Below are 16,902 nucleotides of genomic sequence, written 5' to 3'. Positions count from 1 at the left end.
TACGAAAGAAGCCCACCAAAGTAGTATTTAACTTCAGAAAGGGGAACGACACAAAAATGAGGAAGCTAGTTAAACAGAAATTAAAAGGTACAGTCTCAAAAGTGAAATGCCTGCAAGCTACATAGAAACTTTTTAAAAATGCCCTAATAGAGGCTCAAATTAAATGTATATCCCATATTAAAAAACATAGTAAGAGGACCAAAAAAGTGCCATCATGGCTAAACAACAAAGTAAAAGAAGCGAATAGAGGCAAAAAGGCATCCTTTAAAAATTGGAAGTTAAATCCTACTGAGGAAAATAGAAAGGAGCATAAACTCTTGCAAGTCAAATGCAAAAGTATAATTAGGCAGGCCAAAAAAGAATTTGAAGAGCAGCTAGCCAAAGACTCAAAAACTAACAGCAAAAAATGTTTAAGTACATTAGAAGCAGGAAGTCTGCTAAACAATCAGTGAGGCCACCGGATGATCGAGGTGCTAAAGAAGTACTCAAAGAAGATAAGGCCATTGTAGAGAAACTAAATGAACTCTTTGTATCAGTCTCCACTGCAGAGGATGAGCCATTCTTTTCAGGTGACAAATCTGAAGAACTGTCCCAGATTGAGGTGTCATTAGAGGTGGTTTTGGAACAAATTGATAAATTAAACTGTAATGAGTCACCAGGACCAGATGGTATTCTCCCAAGATTTCTGAAGGAACTCAAATATGAAATTGTAGAACTACTAACTGTGGAATGTAACTTATCATTTAAATCAGCTTCTGTACCGGATGACTGGAGGATAGCTAATGTGATAGCAATTTTTTTAAAAAGCTCCGGAGGTGCTCCTGGCAATTTCAGGCCAGTAAGCCTAATTTCAGTACCAGGCAAATTGGTTGAAACTGTAGTAAAAAACAGAATTATCAACATATAGGTAAACATCATTTTCTGGGGAAGAGTCAACATGGCTTTTGTAAAGGGAAATCACGTCTCACCAATCTTCGAATTCTTGAGGGTGTCAACTAACATGTGGACAAGAGTGATCCAGTGGATATAGTGTACTAGGACTTCCAGACAGCCTTTGACCAAAGTAAGCAGTCATGGGATAAGAGGGAAGGTCCTCTCCTGGATCAGTAACTGGTTAACAGATAGGAAACAAAGGGTAGAAATAAATGGTCAATTATGGAGAGAGGTAAATAGTGGTGTCCCCCAGGGGTTGGTACTGGGATGAGCGCTGTTCAACATATTCATAAAGGATCTGGAAAAGGGACTAAACAGTGAGGTGGCAAAATTTGCAGATGATACAAATTTACTCCAGATAGTTAAGTCCAAAGCTGACTGTCAAGAGTTACAAAGGGATCTATCTCAGTAAATTGGGTGACAAGGCAACAAAATGGCAGATGAAATTCAGTGTTGATAAATGCTAAGTAATGCACACTGAAAAACATAATCCCAAGTATACATACAAAATGATGGGGTCTAAATTAGCTGTTGCCACTCAAGAAAGAGATCTTGGAGTCATTGTGGATAGTTCTCTGAAAACATAAACTTAATGTGCAGCAGCAGTCAAAAAAGCTAACAATGTTGGGAACCATTAGGGAAGGGAGAGATATGACAGAAAATATCATAATGCCTCTGTATAAATCCATGGTATGCCCACATGTTGAATACCAAGTGCAGATCTGGTTGCCCAATCTGGATAAAGATATTGGAATTGGAAAAGGTACAGAGAAGGGCAACAAAAATGATTCGGAGTATGGAACAGCTTCTGTAGGAGGAAAGATTAAAAAGACTGGGACTTTTCAGCTTGGATAATGGGTGACTAAGAGAGGATATGATAGAGGTCTATAAAATCTTGACTGGTGTGGAGAAAGTGAATAAGGAAATATGATTCATGCCTTCACATAACACAAGAACTAGGGGTCACCCAATTAAATTAATATGCAGCAGGTTTAAAACAAACAAAAAAGGAAGTACTTCTTTACACAATGCACAGTCAATCTGTGGATCTCTTTGCCAGGGATTGTTGTGAAGGCCAAAACTATAACAGGGTTCAAAAAAGAACTAGATAAGTTCATGGATGATAGGTCCATCAATGGCTTTAGCCCAGATGTTCCGGGATGCAACACCATGGTCTCAGAGTCCCTAGCCTCTCTTTGCCAGATGTTGGGAGTGGATGATGGGATGGATCACTCGATCACCTTTTCTCTTAATTCCCTCTGGGGCACCTGGCACTGGCCGTTGTTGGAAGACAGGATACTGGGCTAAATGGACCATTGGTCTGACCCAGTATGGCTGTTCATATGTGCATTCAATCTCCTCCTTGTCATTGCAGAGTGAGGGGGACAGAGTAGCTGCCAAGAGAAAGGTGTACGTAAGGCCATTTGCCTGTAGTGGAATAGTGTTCTGATACTCACTGAGAGGGAGGGGGAGACAATGGAACAGGGTTCTCAGCTGCAGTGACAGAGGCAGGGCTCTTATGAGAATAAGAAGAAAGATGTGTGCACTGAGGAGGATTCCTCTGTAGTACTTCATTGCAGAGCACTGCAGGCTTTATGCTCTCTTGAGTAGTCTAAGGGAAGTGGCAGTACTCAAAGGAAAGAGTATCTCTAGTGTTCCACAGTCTTCCCATCTAAACTCATGGCTACCTGGCATCTGTACCCTGCTGAAGCAGTCAAGTCAGCTTGTGTGAGGACACATTGTACAAACAGATGGAGTACTACACAGGTATGTGGGATGAGTGAATTGTTTATATGTTGTTTGCACCAATTCTGTTTTGTTAGCCAAAGCCTCAATAGAATGGGAAGAATCAAGCTTCTGACTGTCCTCTGCCAACTTTTGGCTGAAAAAGTCCGCAAAGTGCAGAAATACTTATGTTTGTTTAAGTGATGCACAATATTTGTCTAAGTAGATCCCATATTTATTGAATATTGACAAACTAACTTCTTCCATAGTTCACAATTTTTTGTTGCTGCTAACTGCTGTTAATGGGCAACTTTAAAAATGCATTTCTATTTTTTTATTTTTATTTTTCTTTTAAAGGGTCTGGAATCGTACCTGCAAACAAGGCTGAGGCAGGAGCGACAGAAATTTCTCCTCCAAGTCCTAATCCTTTGAAAAAAGGAGGATCAATTAATTGGCCTTTCCCTGATAAAATAAAATCTCCTAGAACTGTGAGAAAACTTTCAATGAAAATGAAAAAATTGCCAGAACTCAGCAGGAAGCTGAGCATCAAAGGAACCTCAAGCTCTAATAGTTCAGATAATCCTTCTTCCTTGCTGAAAGGTGACTGTCAGGATACAAGCCAAGCCACATCTTTACCATCTTCTGGAAACGCAACAGCAGCTGCTAGCAGGAATGTTATAAGTCGCTACCATCTTGACAGTAGTGTATCATCACAACACGGCTACAAAAAGAAAAGCAGTGGGAGTTCCAAATCCTCCAGTAAAGGTGGTTATCTCAGTGATGGAGACTCTCCTGAACTTATAGCAAAATCGGGTAAACACGGTTCTGTAAGCAGGTTTGGGAAAGGAAAAGAGACCCTTCCAAGTAACAGCAATAAAACTGAAATAGACATTGATGCCTTTAGACATTACAGCTTTTCTGATCAACCCAAATGTTCCCAATACATATCCGGACTCATGAGTGTTCACTTCTATGGTGCTGAAGATTTGAAACCGCCACGGATGGACTCAAAAGATGTCTTTTGTGCAATTCAGGTAGATTCAGTAAACAAAGCAAGAACAGCCTTGCTTACATGCAGGACGACTTTTTTAGATATGGACCACACTTTCAACATAGAAATTGAAAATGCCCAGCACTTAAAACTAGTGGTCTTCAGCTGGGAGCCTACCCCACGGAAAAATCGTGTTTGCTGTCACGGAACAGTGGTTCTCCCCACTCTTTTTCGAGTGACAAAGACGCATCAGCTGGCTGTCAAACTGGAGCCCAGAGGGCTTATTTATGTCAAACTGACTCTCATAGAACAGTGGGAGAATTCTCTTGATGGTCTAGTTGCAGATCGAGAGCCAGTGATATTTGGAGTAGGTGCTCGAAAAGTTGTTGAGAAGGAAAATGTGGGCTTGATGGTACCGCTTCTGATGCAGAAATGTATTGTGGAGATTGAAAAGAGAGGCTGCCAGGTACTGTAAACTCTTTAAAAAATTATCCTATATCATGTGGCTGAATTTCCTTTTGCACTGTTATGTTTAGAATTTGAGCAGCGAGCAAGGCAATACAGTAAGTATGTTTCCCACAGTGTGTCTTTTTTTCTTTGCTTCTCCTCTTATTTGATCTCATCACTTTATTGCTGTCAGTGTGTAAATTTCTCCCCTTGCTCATTGTAACGTGGTGAGGAACAGTAAGGCTGGGTGAACCCAGCATTTTCAGCTGCTTCAGACCCAGTGGTGTGTTAGGACAATGGGAACATAAATAAAACTGTAGATTATGGCACTTGGAGTAACTCCTCAGTTAAGGCAGCGTTGGGGTTAGGACTCACCACTTCCTGACTTCCAACCAATGGCTCATTCCACAAGACTATTTCTGCTGCATACATGTTGAAAAGATATAAAATTCCCAAACACCCACAATTCAGGCACTGTGCCATCTAAAATAAAGTTATTTGCTATCATCCTGGCAAAACTTCAGTTTAGCAAATGCATTCACAAGCCAAAATGTGAAGGATCGACTCTGATTTGTCCCTTAGCCTTTCCTTTATTTATGCTGCTATACATAACACGTCTGCCTTTAAACACAAGCTACTGCTTGGGAAGCCCCCAAATAGACTAAAAACTTCTCAGGCCAAGTCTGGTCTACCCCTCTGGCAGTTGGACAAAAAGGAGACAGAACTCTCATTGTCTTCCTCCACACACACACTCTTTCTTTCTTGCTTGCTTTCTTTCTTCATGGGGGGACCCCAAAATTGTAAGATAAACTCTAAAATCTAGTAGTGTTGTGCAGTGTCTTTTGTTCATCTTGTATAGTTTATGGTTGATAAGTCTAGTGGTTGTAAAATGTGTTAAAAGAATCATGATATCTTCATCTTCCAGTAACACTTCCAATTGTAGACGCTGAAAAAAATTAGAAAGTAAGGAAGGTGCACAGTTCTCATGGCAGACTTCTCCTCTGGCCAATTTAATTGAAGTTAGCAGAACAACTTTCACATAGTGCTCCATAACATGTGTGAGGCCTGGGAGCCTCTGACACACACTTTCATTCAAGGTGTGCGCTTCTGTTTGATGAACCCTGCAATTCAGAAGTAGCCACACCCCCTGGCTTGTTACATTTTAAAAATTGTGCCATTTTTGGTGAATGGTTCTGGGCCAAATGGTTTCACCACTCCCATTTTTGACTTTGATCATGTGACTCCGATTTTACCACAGCACTTGCTTGTTAGCATCTAGTCATGCAGATGATATCGGGCAATCAAGACATTACTGATCATTGAACAATTGGGATCTGAATTGTCTTCAGGTGCCTGGTGCTTCTAAGCATGAAGTGTAATTTTTCAACCTGTACAAACAAGACTGAGAACATTAAATGTACCGTGCATGTTAATTTCACATTTGACTATCTATACATGAAACTTCTTGGATTTCTTACTGAACTACACAGAATGTAAGTTTGTGTTTCTGCTAATGTCACTGGTGTCTGGATGATTTAACAAGCTGTGATAGTAAAACCTTATGGCTAATAGTTGAGTGTTTGTCTAATATCTGCATATACATTGCTAATTTCTGCTTTCAGTTATATGGTTGTAACATCCATTGCCTTCATTTCTTAACTCTTCATGTACATCAGTGAGCCTTGGATCCAGGTAACTTATTTGACCATTAGCATATGGTCAAACAAATGCCCCTTTTTATAAGCCATCATATATAATATAGGACTCCTGGGTTCCAGTCTCTGCTCTGCTCATGACTCACTCTGTAGCCTTAGACCAGTGTTTCCCAAACTTGGGACACCGCTTGCGTAGGGAAAGCCCCTGGCAGGCCGGGCCAGTTTACCTGCCCCGTCCACCGGTTTGCCGATCGCGGCTCCCAGTGACCGCGGTTCGCCGCTCCAGGCCAATGGGAGCTGCTGGAAATGGCAGCCAGTATGTCCCTCGGCCTGTGCCGCTTCCAGCAGCTCCCGTTGCCCTGTAGCAGCGAACCACGGCCAGTGGGAGCCGTGATCGGCCGAACCTGCGGACAGGGCAGGTAAACAAGTCAGTTTACCAGTCAGTAAAATAAGGATCAAAATGTAACAGAGGGTCCTGTGGCACCTTTAAGACTAACAGAAGTCTTAAAGGTGCCACAGGACCCTCTATTACTTTTTACAGATTCAGACTAACACGGCTACCCCTCTGATACTTAAGGATCAAAATAACTCTCTCACTCTTAGCGGTGGTTTTAGGTTTAGTTCTTTAATGTTTGAGAAGTGTATGGAGAATGGGTGTTACCAAAATACAAAGTTGTTTTTAAAATGATAAATATATCAAGTTAGAGCGGGTAGAAGTATATGCGCCAAGTACTCTTCGATGCATGATAATCGTGTATAGATACCGTTCCCATGTACCTGAATGTGTTAGATAACTTTAGGAAATATAACCTCCTGCTTTGTATAAAAGTGTTCATGTAACTTGAAACAATGTATATGTTGGCGTAATATCTTAACACTTCTCAAATTTGTTTCTTGGTTACCTGATGCTAGAGTACATTTGTTGTCTCTTGATATCCCAGTGGATATGATATCAAATATAATTAAATATTGGTAATGATATAGTTAACTGCTGTGAAAGCAAGTGTGTCAATACTAAATTACTCACTTAACAAAATAAAATCGAAATAATTTCTTTGTAAATTGATTTACAGCATATCCTTGTTTCTTAATGTGCATAATCTGTGGCCGTGTTTCACAGGTACGAAGCTTGTTTACTGAAGGGCCTATTAATCATCAATAGACTAATATCTGTAGAATTACCTTACAAAGTCCAAGACCAATTTTCTAATCCAAATTATTTTCTGCTTACACTCAAAGGAGTTAACGTATTGGGAATTAAACTGTTACACTAGCACAAAAGCGGTGAGCTGAACAAGCAGAGTAGCAAGAGGGTTGCAGTTTCACCTGCACAACTTTGCATTATTCATTGAGATTACACCCACTCATCAGTGGTTATAAAGAGTAAATGTGATCAGAGTTCTAGTTTGTGTATCACAACAGAAGAAAATGAGTGTGGAAGTTGTTTTTTTTAAAGAAGCCACTAGAAAGTGAGCAGCAAAGAGCACTTAGATTAATGTAAAGACTTGATAATTTTTTTCCATTTTGTATTACAGTTTATTGTTCTAGTTCTCCTTTACAAATTACTATAAAAATCATTGAGGTTGATTAGGACATTATTCCCATTCCTTGTCAATAAAAAGGGTTTGTGTGTGGGTGTGTAACAATGAATAGTCTTTTGGGGAGGGAGTTGTTTGCTTTACACTAATATTTAACACTAAGTTCTGCAACTTTTTATCAGAGTTTATTAAAACATTTATTCTTAAACAGAACATTGCTAGCATCTGCTATGGGTACATGGAAACCTTTTTGTGCTCTTCCTGAGTGACTCAATGATAAACCAATAGCTTAATAAAAATCACTTTCTGTCAAAGACATAATGGTTCAATATGTGTGGCTGTGGATATTAGCTGCATCCATAGAAACAAACTGATAAGAGATTGAGTTTCAGTATTGTAGAGAACAGTATTATTTGTTTACTATTATAACCCAGACTGAGGACATTGTACAGTATTGATAACATGTTGCTGTTTGACGTTAAAAGATTTTGCCATATGCTTTTGTTTTTTACTTAAGTAAGTTTTTGGGTGTGAGCATTTTTTCATCCTTAACAGAAGACATTGTAAAACATCTCATTCTTTTCATGCCAGTTATCTGAGTAGCACTACTTAGTGCTCTGTAATGGGTAATATGTCACAGTGTGGCCATGATTTTACTTCTAGGTTGTAGGCCTGTACCGATTATGTGGTTCAGCAGCAGTCAAGAAAGAGCTTCGAGAGGCGTTTGAGAGGGATAGCAAGGCTGTTACTCTCTGTGAAAACCAATACCCAGATATTAATGTGATAACAGGTAATGCACTTACTTTTGTTTTTAATATATAACTATGAGAAATCTCTATCTAAATAAAGAAAATTGTGCTTTAAAATGGCTCATTGGAGAGTCACACAGACAAATCCATTAGTTACACTTCGTTTTGCTGAACAAGAAAGGGAAGATGAATCCTAACTTTTGTCATGTAAAAATGAGATGTGCCAGTGATAGAGAAACAGTGTAATGAGTTGTGGATAGGGGTTTGAAGTGAATGGAGGTCTCCGTGGTGTGCCAAACCTTTAAGATTATTTATTCTTTGTATTGTGATAGCTCCTGGGAGACTTAGTCGTGACCAGTACCCCATTGGGCTAGATGCTGTACAAAGACAGAACAAAAACTCAGTCCCTGCTCCCAATATCCTATAATCTTAAGAGAAGAGACAGCATGTGGATATAGCCAAACGGGAGAGTACAAAGAAACTGGTCTTATTTACGAGCTTAGGCCCCAGTCCTTGTGCTAATTTTACAAATAATTCCATTGGCTTCAATGGGACTACTCACAATACAGAAAGTTACTCACGTCCATAAGGCCTTGTAGAATTGGGTCCTTAGAGCCAGATCCTGCTGCCATTTAAGCCAATAGCAAAACTTTCATTGACTTATGTGGGAGCTAGATTAGTGAATAGTGCATAGAAATTCAAGGTGTGCAGTGGGAAATAATTATCTATTAACCTGATCATATGCATACTTTTTTTTGTTGGTCATTTATAGAAAATTAATTTGGGGCTGATTTTATCTAAAGTCTTATCTGTCTGTGTAGTTCATATTCCTGCCACTCAGTGGGATTACTGGTAAGGGTTTGGAGAATTGAGACAATTTTTATGATGAGAGTCTTAGTTTGGATAGCCTTCTGGAAATAAACCAGAATGTTTTGTGGTATATACTGTGCATTTCACCTGTAACATTTAGTAGTAGGAATCTTTGTTTTTTTAAAAGGTGGAATAATTTTATGACTAACCTTATTTTACATAACAAATATTAATCTATTTTCAAGCTTCATGGTATAAATTGATTGCCTGCAGAAATTGGAATGGAATTTTTCCTTCATATACATTCAGGGCTTGAAAATTTACTCAGCATGTGGTAGCCCTGGTGCAAATTTTGCTGGGCTACAACATCCTCTGTCACTTGTAAAGAAATAACAGTTGTGTTATTTAATTGTTGGTCCTTTAATTTCCAACATATTGTCAGTCAACTTTCGATTTTATGCATATTTAAAAAAAGTAACTTACTGCTAAGGATGGGTGAGTAGAAGAAAAACTTTATCAGCAGATTTTATGCAATTAATTTTATGGTGTTTGCTAAATAATATCTTTGCAGAATAGAACTTGACCAACCCTATTTACTGTTTACTTGGCTAGTTTCATTGTTGGTTTTTGCCAGTTACTGGCTATTCCCAGAGGCAGGATACTGGATTTAATTATATATTCTTTATTTTGAAAGGTTGCACAATGAACACTCATCAAGATCTTTTAAAATATTCTTTGATTTAACTTCTTTTAATAAATTCACAAGAAAAAAGTGATGATAATTCTTAGGACCAGTTTCATATCCAGTTTCTTTCAACAAGAGTTTGTTATGGTCCTGTGTTGCTCTTGATCATTGTAAGCAAGCACTGGAAATGTAGATGACTGTTGTTGCTTAGGTTTGTGAATTAACTCATAGAAACAAGAGTTTAATTATGTCAAACATCAGAAACCAACAGCTTAATAGTGGGCTGTAACTAAGTAATGGCCAAACAGATGTACTGCTAAGACAAGTTTTGGCTCAATAAAAAATTGAAATAGCATCTCGCACCTTAATATAAAGCCTTATTATACTATAAACCTTCAGCAATTACAGAAGCAATTCAGACACATGGAAGACTTATGAAACAGTTCATATCCACACCCAGAAAAACTAGTAATATTTCTAGGGTTGCCAACCCTCCAGGATTGTCCTGGAGTCTACAGGAATTAAAGATTAATCTTTAATTAAAGATTATGTCATGTGATGAAATTACGAGGAATATGTCCAACCAAAGTTGACAACCCTAAATATTTCATAGCATTCCAGTTACCTGTGCACCTCACTACTTCAAGTATTTCTTATAATTGATTTAAGCTTAGGTTTGACCTGGGATAGTGCTAAGTGTAGAAAGAAAGCCCCGGTGTTGCAGCTGCACTAGTCTGGTCCTTCCAGCACAATCCCACAATACTGTGGATAAATACAAAAGATCACTTTAATTTTGCAAAATACATTGGTGCATGCTTTTGTTGTTCTTGATTGTTAAGCTACATCTGTTTGAATGTGCAGGGTCTCCTGTACTCCTGACTTCTTGTTGTGAACTACTCCAGCTTCTTAATTTTTTGCATTTGACTTTTATTTTTATAAGGTATAAGGCATACAGTTTTGATATCTTTGTTTTTAAGGAAGAATCAGATATGCTTCTTTATACGTTATAAAATGTATGCTGCTCTGTTTCTGAAGAAAAAGCATATTTTAAGGAATCGCATTTAAAAAATTATTTGCTACAGCACCTCTTCAACTGTGCAGTTCTGAGACTCGCGATGCACTGGTTCTCTAACAGTTGGCAGGGTTGCTGTATGTGTCTGCACACTGAACTAGTTACTTACGCAAACTATAGCCAGTTCTATCACTGGTTACAATCTAAACAGTTCAGTCTTTGATGAACCTCTAATGCCTGCTGACATATCAGAGGCATCATAGAATCATAGAATATCAGGGTTGGAAGGGACCTCAGGAGATCATCTAGTCCAACCCCCTGCTTAAAGCAGGACTGTAAGTAGACATGTGCCTGTCAGTTTCAAGTTGTTTTTTAATAGTATCACATGCTGGTAATCTACTATTCTACAGTATGACAATAAATCTAACTGTGAGGATGGTGTCCCTCATACCCCATGAGAAAAAGAAAAATGCTTGATTCAGGCTTAAGATCCATCCTTAAAGGAAGTCCTCAGTACAATTTTCATACTTGGTTAAGATCATGCATACTTTTCCATCCTTATTTGTAAGTATCTGTTAGTGCATATTCACCTACATTATCTCTTTGTTGATGAAGAAGAGGTTTCTTAATAAGCCAAATCATGTGTTCCCTAAAATATGAATAATCCTAAATCTTAGCTCTTTTTGAAGACTAGTGCTTTATGTGGGCCCATATTGAAATTTGAGGAGCACTGTTGTTTTCAAAACATTATGAAGATATTTTCTTTTGACAGTTCTCCAAAGCCTAAGGAATGAACATTTAATGATTAAATTTGACGGAGAAATGCTCTTGAGGCTGGCACTGGCTTACACGCAATTAAATGCGCTCGTGGCTCAAAATAAAATGGGCTGCCAGTTTTAGGAACTAGCCAGTAGTAATGTTGTTGCATCATGTCTGCTTCCATCCATGTGAATTCACATCTCTGAGTAAAGCATGTAATACAGTTAACAGTTCAGTGGATCAGAAAAATGAGAAATTAATGAAGTGGATGGTGGTTTCTGCTTGCTGTCTAAATTTGTTCTGTGTGGTGAGTGGTTGTGTGAAGGAGAAAGCAGCAGTGAGCTGGCAGTCAGGAGAGCATAGCTTAGATTCATAAAAATAACTGCAGCCTCTTACAGGGCTAATTTAGCAAAGGGAACAGCAAAAGGATTGAGAGGTCAAAGGGCACTCCATGGCTCAAAACTATTCTGTTATTCAGGAAGTAAGAGAAAGTTATCTTGGGGGGTGAGGGGAGAGGGAGAGGTTGGTCCCGTGACTATGGACTATTGTATTAGGTGAATTGAAAAATCCTATTTCTTTTGTTTTTTACAGTGCAAGTATTTGTAATCAAAAATAAATATAAAGTGAGCACTGTATATTTTGTGTTCTGTGTTATAATTGAAATCAATATATTTGAAAATGTAGAAAACATCCAAAAATATTTAAATAAATGGCATTCAGTTATTGTTTAACAGTGCGATTAATGGCTATTAATTTTTTAATTGCTTGACAGCACACACACACACACATTATATATATATATATATAAAAAACAGGAATATATAACAGCCTTGCTTTTTGAAGAGGACCATGCAATAAAAAAGCTGTCATCTGAATCTTGAGATGGATCCTTGAAAGGACATGTGTTTACAAATGTAAAGGAAGAGTAAAAATTTTGATTTAAATATACGTTGGGTTGAATAGTGTGTACTGAGTGTGCATGATATAACATTTCTTTCAGTTGGGAAGTGTGCACTTAAACTTAGATGCATGTCTGAGGAATGCACACCCATTTAGCATGTCTGTGGGTAAGAGCCTGCTCCTGTTGATGTAAATTTTGAAATTCACATTGGTTTCAACAAGAGCAGAACTTGGCTTCAAGTGTGGACTGTTTGTCTCAAGGAGTTTATAATCTTCTCAAACTGAAAAGCTCCAGACTTCCCCCCCCCCCCTTTTTCCTCTGCCCTTTCTTTCTTTTCTTACTTCTTTCTTATTTATAGGCTTTAAAAACCTTGGAGAGTTAATGTTAAAACTATTAATGCCCTGATAAAGTTATACAGCTAAAGCTGGAACAAATCAGCTGTGCTTTCAACGGCAGCGTTAATTTGGCCATGTTGCACTAATCAGAAAAGTAGGACTAGGAAATAGTATATTTGTGTAATGGGGGGCGAATTAATGTTACTCCTGGAATCTTTGCTTTCACATTTTCTGACTTGCTACAATTTTGACTGTTCTTTCTTAAAATTGTTTCAATGCAGTACATTTTCCTTTTTTACTTTTCTTTCAAAGAAATAAGAACAAAGATTGATAATAGTTGTAATAGTTATATTCCACATATGAAGACCATCTAAGGAGGAAAAACTAAATCTCCCCACTCTCTGTATTTATGCTAAATTAATTTTTAACAAAATATTTAGTGACACAGTTTACTTTACAGCTGGCTCATAGAGCAGGCTTTGCATTGAGATTTGTAACAACTCTGGCTTTGTTAAAGAACACAAAAGTGATGGTATTTCTGTCCTGGTTTGGGGAGTGACATGTCCTATGTTTGGCAGATACTTAAAATTATACCTCTCTATTTCCTGCTTCCAGCTCTCTCATGCCAGGTGCTGCCACTAACCAAAGTGTAGGCTGCATTTATTAGGTTAATTATGGTAACATTTTATGAAAAGGAGTTTTAACTAAAATGAAATATCAGATTATAATAGGTTTAACTGAGTTGTATCTTAATTAAAGTGGTTGTTTGCATGATATACTGTGCTTGGACATTTTGTAGCACAGAGAGTGATTTTTTTTAATTAGTTTTTTTAAATGAGTGGTAAAAGAGGTAGGGTGGAGAGAGAAGTAAAACCTACACATCTTTAGGTGGTTTCTTTGTTTTTGTAATTCTGTGGGGTGTTTTTTTTTTGCTTCTAGATACCAGGCGTGTGTTTGTTGTTTCCAAGTGGCTATGATTAGTGCTCTTGTTTTTTCTATAAGCAATTGAAATAATAATCATCCCGAAGTATTAGCCAGGAGTTTAGACCTGTTTACAAAAATTTGCAATTGCTGAGGTTAACTCCCCGCACCCACTCCCCCGCTGCCCTTGCCCTCGATTCTATTTTAGACAGATGGCGAGGCTCATAGAGAAGCAGGTATAGTGAAATGCTTCCTGGCTGTTGGCATCCCACAGAATCACATTTCTCTTCTCCTTTTCCTCCTCCCTCTCTACCCCAATCCTTTCCAAAATTACTTTTATAAATGTCCATCTGCATGTCGTGCATGGTCTTGGCTACACTTGCAAGATAGAGCTCATTAAAGCAGCCCCAAGCGCCCTAACTCCCGGTGTGTCCACACTGAAAAGGCACGTAGAGTGTCTGTACTCTGCAGCTGGAGCACTCCTGGTAATCCATCTCCTTGAGAAGCATAAAGCTTGCTACGCCCTGGCTGAAATGCCCGGGCGTCAGTGTGGGCGAGGTGTTGCGTTACTGTGCTTTGACTGGCCTCCGGAAACGTCCCATAATCCCCTGAAGTCAAGTGGTCACTCTTCTCGTGGTTTTGAAATTGGCTGCAGGCATGCAGATATCCCCTTTCAAAGCTCCGTTTCTGACAGCCGGCATGCTTATCTGCTCCAGGACAAAGCAAACCATTAGTGTAGAATGCTGCTGTTGTGTGGGGGTGGGGGCGGGGAGGCTATGCTGCTGTCTGAACTTACAAGGCAGCATGCTAACACACTCTCAGCCCCCCAAAACACACTTTCTCTCCCCCCACATATACACTCCACCCCCCCATTTGAAAAGCATGTTGCAGCCACTTGCACACTGGGATAGCTACCACAATGCATTGCTCTTTGTGGCGTTGCAAGAGCTGTAATGTGGCCATGTCAGTGCGCTTGCACCTGACAGTGTAAACACACGGCAGTGTTTTCCCTACTGCGATCTCCAAAGGTTGGTATAACTCTCAGCACTCTACATCTGCAAGTATAGCCATGCCCTTAACGTTGGGACTATAGCAATAATTCTCTACTAGTTAGTGTTTTCTGGGATCAAGAAAATTTGCAGAAGTAGGTCCTTGCATTCATTGCTGCAAATGTCTGTGGGCTTGTCTACACTTCAGTGTTGTCGACAAAACTTTTGTCTTTCACGGGTACTTAAAAAAGCCCTCCCGCGAAAGACAAAAGTTTTGCCGACGCAAGTGGCAGTGTGAATGTGGCTTTGTTGGCAGGAGCGCTCTTCTGCCGACAAAGGTAATGCTGGTCGCAGGGCTGAAAGTATTTTGTTGACAAAAGTGCTGACAAAATATCAGAGAGCGTTCACACACTCTGACTTTTAGCGACAAGGCAGTGTTGACACAGCCTTGTTGCTAAAAGCTGCTTAGTGTAGACAAGCCCTGTGATCTTGATACATTCTTATGTTTAGTGAGAGTTGCAGGAGTTCTGCACTTCTTGGGCTTGGACATATAGTTGCCAAAGAGGTGATGAGTGGAAATGTCAATGAATGGGAATGGCTGCTTGTAGCCGTATCATTCTGTGACCACTGATCTACTTATTGACTAGTTCAGCAGCTGTAAGTGCTCCAGGTGGTTAGAAAGTGGGACGTTGGGTGGGGTTGATGTTTTTGTTTTAGGGATTGGCTGCTCTTTTCTGCTTTGGATTAGTGTTAATACACAGAGCATGGCCTTCTAGTGATACTTGGCAATCAGGCATATTTTATAAACCATAATAAGAAACAATGAGATGAATAGGAAAGGAATTAATCACCAGGCACACATGAAGCCTTGTGTCACTAGGCTTTGGTGTAGCAGAGAGATTTAGGTCATTCCTAGTTACTGTAACTCTCCCTTCCCTTTCCTGAGACAGCAGATGTGTGGGAAGGCTACTAGCAGCTTCTTTTCTGCTCCTCCCCTACTTCTTGTAAATGGCAGGATCCCGAAGTGACATTCTCCAACTTACCCTTGAGAGAGCTGTGGATGAGATCACTGATAGCATACAGTTTCCATGTGTGCATGTGCCCACCTCATACATACATCTTTCCTCTGGGAGTACCAGGCACCTTTCATATGTCAGGCATCCTCTGGTGCCTTCACCTGGATAAAACACTGTCTGTGGGCCTCAGTGTAAGTTAATGCAAAGTAGTTATTCGAGTAATTAAGAACTTTTATTCTATTTTCTTTCTTGGTATTCTGGCTGTGAATAATGCTAGACAGTAGTACTGCACTGCTTTTGTTCTGGAAGGACAGAGTCTTTTACAGAAGGTGGTAGAACCACCAACGCAGAGGAGCTGGTGTAATAAATAGCACTGTTGAGAGCCTAACAAAGGCTCTATTGCACTGTCATGCAGCAGAGCCAGCAAGTAGCGTGGAGCAGAACAAAAGGGACTGGGGAAGAGCAAGAGAGCAATCTTACCCCAGTGGGGGCAGACTCCCAATTCTGATGAACTTGTAAACTTGCACTGAACACCAATGAGAAGCATTGTTTGTATGAATAATCCTGTATTGAGAAAGAAATATAACTCATTCTGGTGCAGCTAGAGTTCTGTCATTAATGGGGGTATTTAAGGTGTTTTCAATTTTTTAGTGTGACCTGGACTATGAAAATGTCTGAGAAAGAGAGCTCTGATTCAGAATAAAGCAATTAATCTTCATTCTTGTGTGTGAATTTTATACTAGTATGAATTGCGTATGACAGGTTTTGGTGGAATGCATTTGTGACCTGTTAGAACTGGAGAGATTTTTATCATGGAGAAGAAAAATGCTCTCATGTTAGCAGTCATTACTGCACCTACTGTGCACAACATAGGCAGTTTCTAAAGTGCTCTGTATACTGGCAGTGCAAAAATAGAGGAAGGATAGTTCAATGGATGGGGACTGGCTTGGGAGACCTGGGTTTAATTCTTGCTCTGCCACAAACTTCCTGGGCAAATCACTGAGGGTATGTGTACACTGCAACCACAGGCTGTGATTTAACCTAGCTAGCCACCTGGGTAATTACCCAGGGTTCCGGACAGGGCTGTACAGCCCATGCTAAAGTCTGGGATGCTGCAGCTTCATCTATTCCACATCTGTATTTTCCTACCTCTCAGGGCTGTTGTGAAGAGATCTTCATTTAAAGATTGCGAAGAGCTTAGATCAGGGGTGGGCAAACCTTTTGGCCTGAGGGCCACATCTGGGAATAGAAATTGTATGGCGGGCCATGATTGCTCACAAAATTGGGGTTGCGGTGCCGGAGTGGGTCAGGGCTCTGGTTGGGGATGCAGGCTCTGGGGTGGTGCCAGAAATAAGGAGTTCAGGGTGCGGGAGGGGGCTCCAGGCTGGGGCAGCAGAGTTGGGTGAAGGGCGGGGGTGTGGGCTCTGGGGTGGGGC

The 16,902-nt window shown here is 39.8% G+C and overlaps 1 protein-coding gene across 6 annotated transcripts in view; it reads left to right on the top strand.

The window, feature by feature from the left end:
- SYDE2 (synapse defective Rho GTPase homolog 2) overlaps positions 1-16,902 on the top strand; it is a 50,656-nt gene that overhangs the window by 21,982 nt on the left and 11,772 nt on the right. For 4 of the 6 annotated variants that reach the window (XM_065554152.1, XM_065554149.1, XM_024103830.3 and 1 more), the window contains exons 3-4: positions 3,016-4,115; positions 7,953-8,079. The exons of 1 other annotated variant lie outside the window; for it this stretch is intronic. In XM_065554152.1, the coding sequence (XP_065410224.1) occupies positions 3,016-4,115; positions 7,953-8,079 (1,227 nt within the window). The remainder of the gene's footprint in view (positions 1-3,015; positions 4,116-7,952; positions 8,080-16,902) is intronic. One more of the 6 variants, XR_010589675.1, reaches the window with a different exon arrangement.

The sequence above is a fragment of the Chrysemys picta genome, chromosome 8, assembly GCF_011386835.1.
Source record: "Chrysemys picta bellii isolate R12L10 chromosome 8, ASM1138683v2, whole genome shotgun sequence".
Taxonomy (NCBI): Eukaryota; Metazoa; Chordata; order Testudines; family Emydidae; genus Chrysemys; species Chrysemys picta.
Note: the sequence above shows the minus strand (reverse complement) of the source record. Positions and strands in the feature narration are given on the sequence as shown.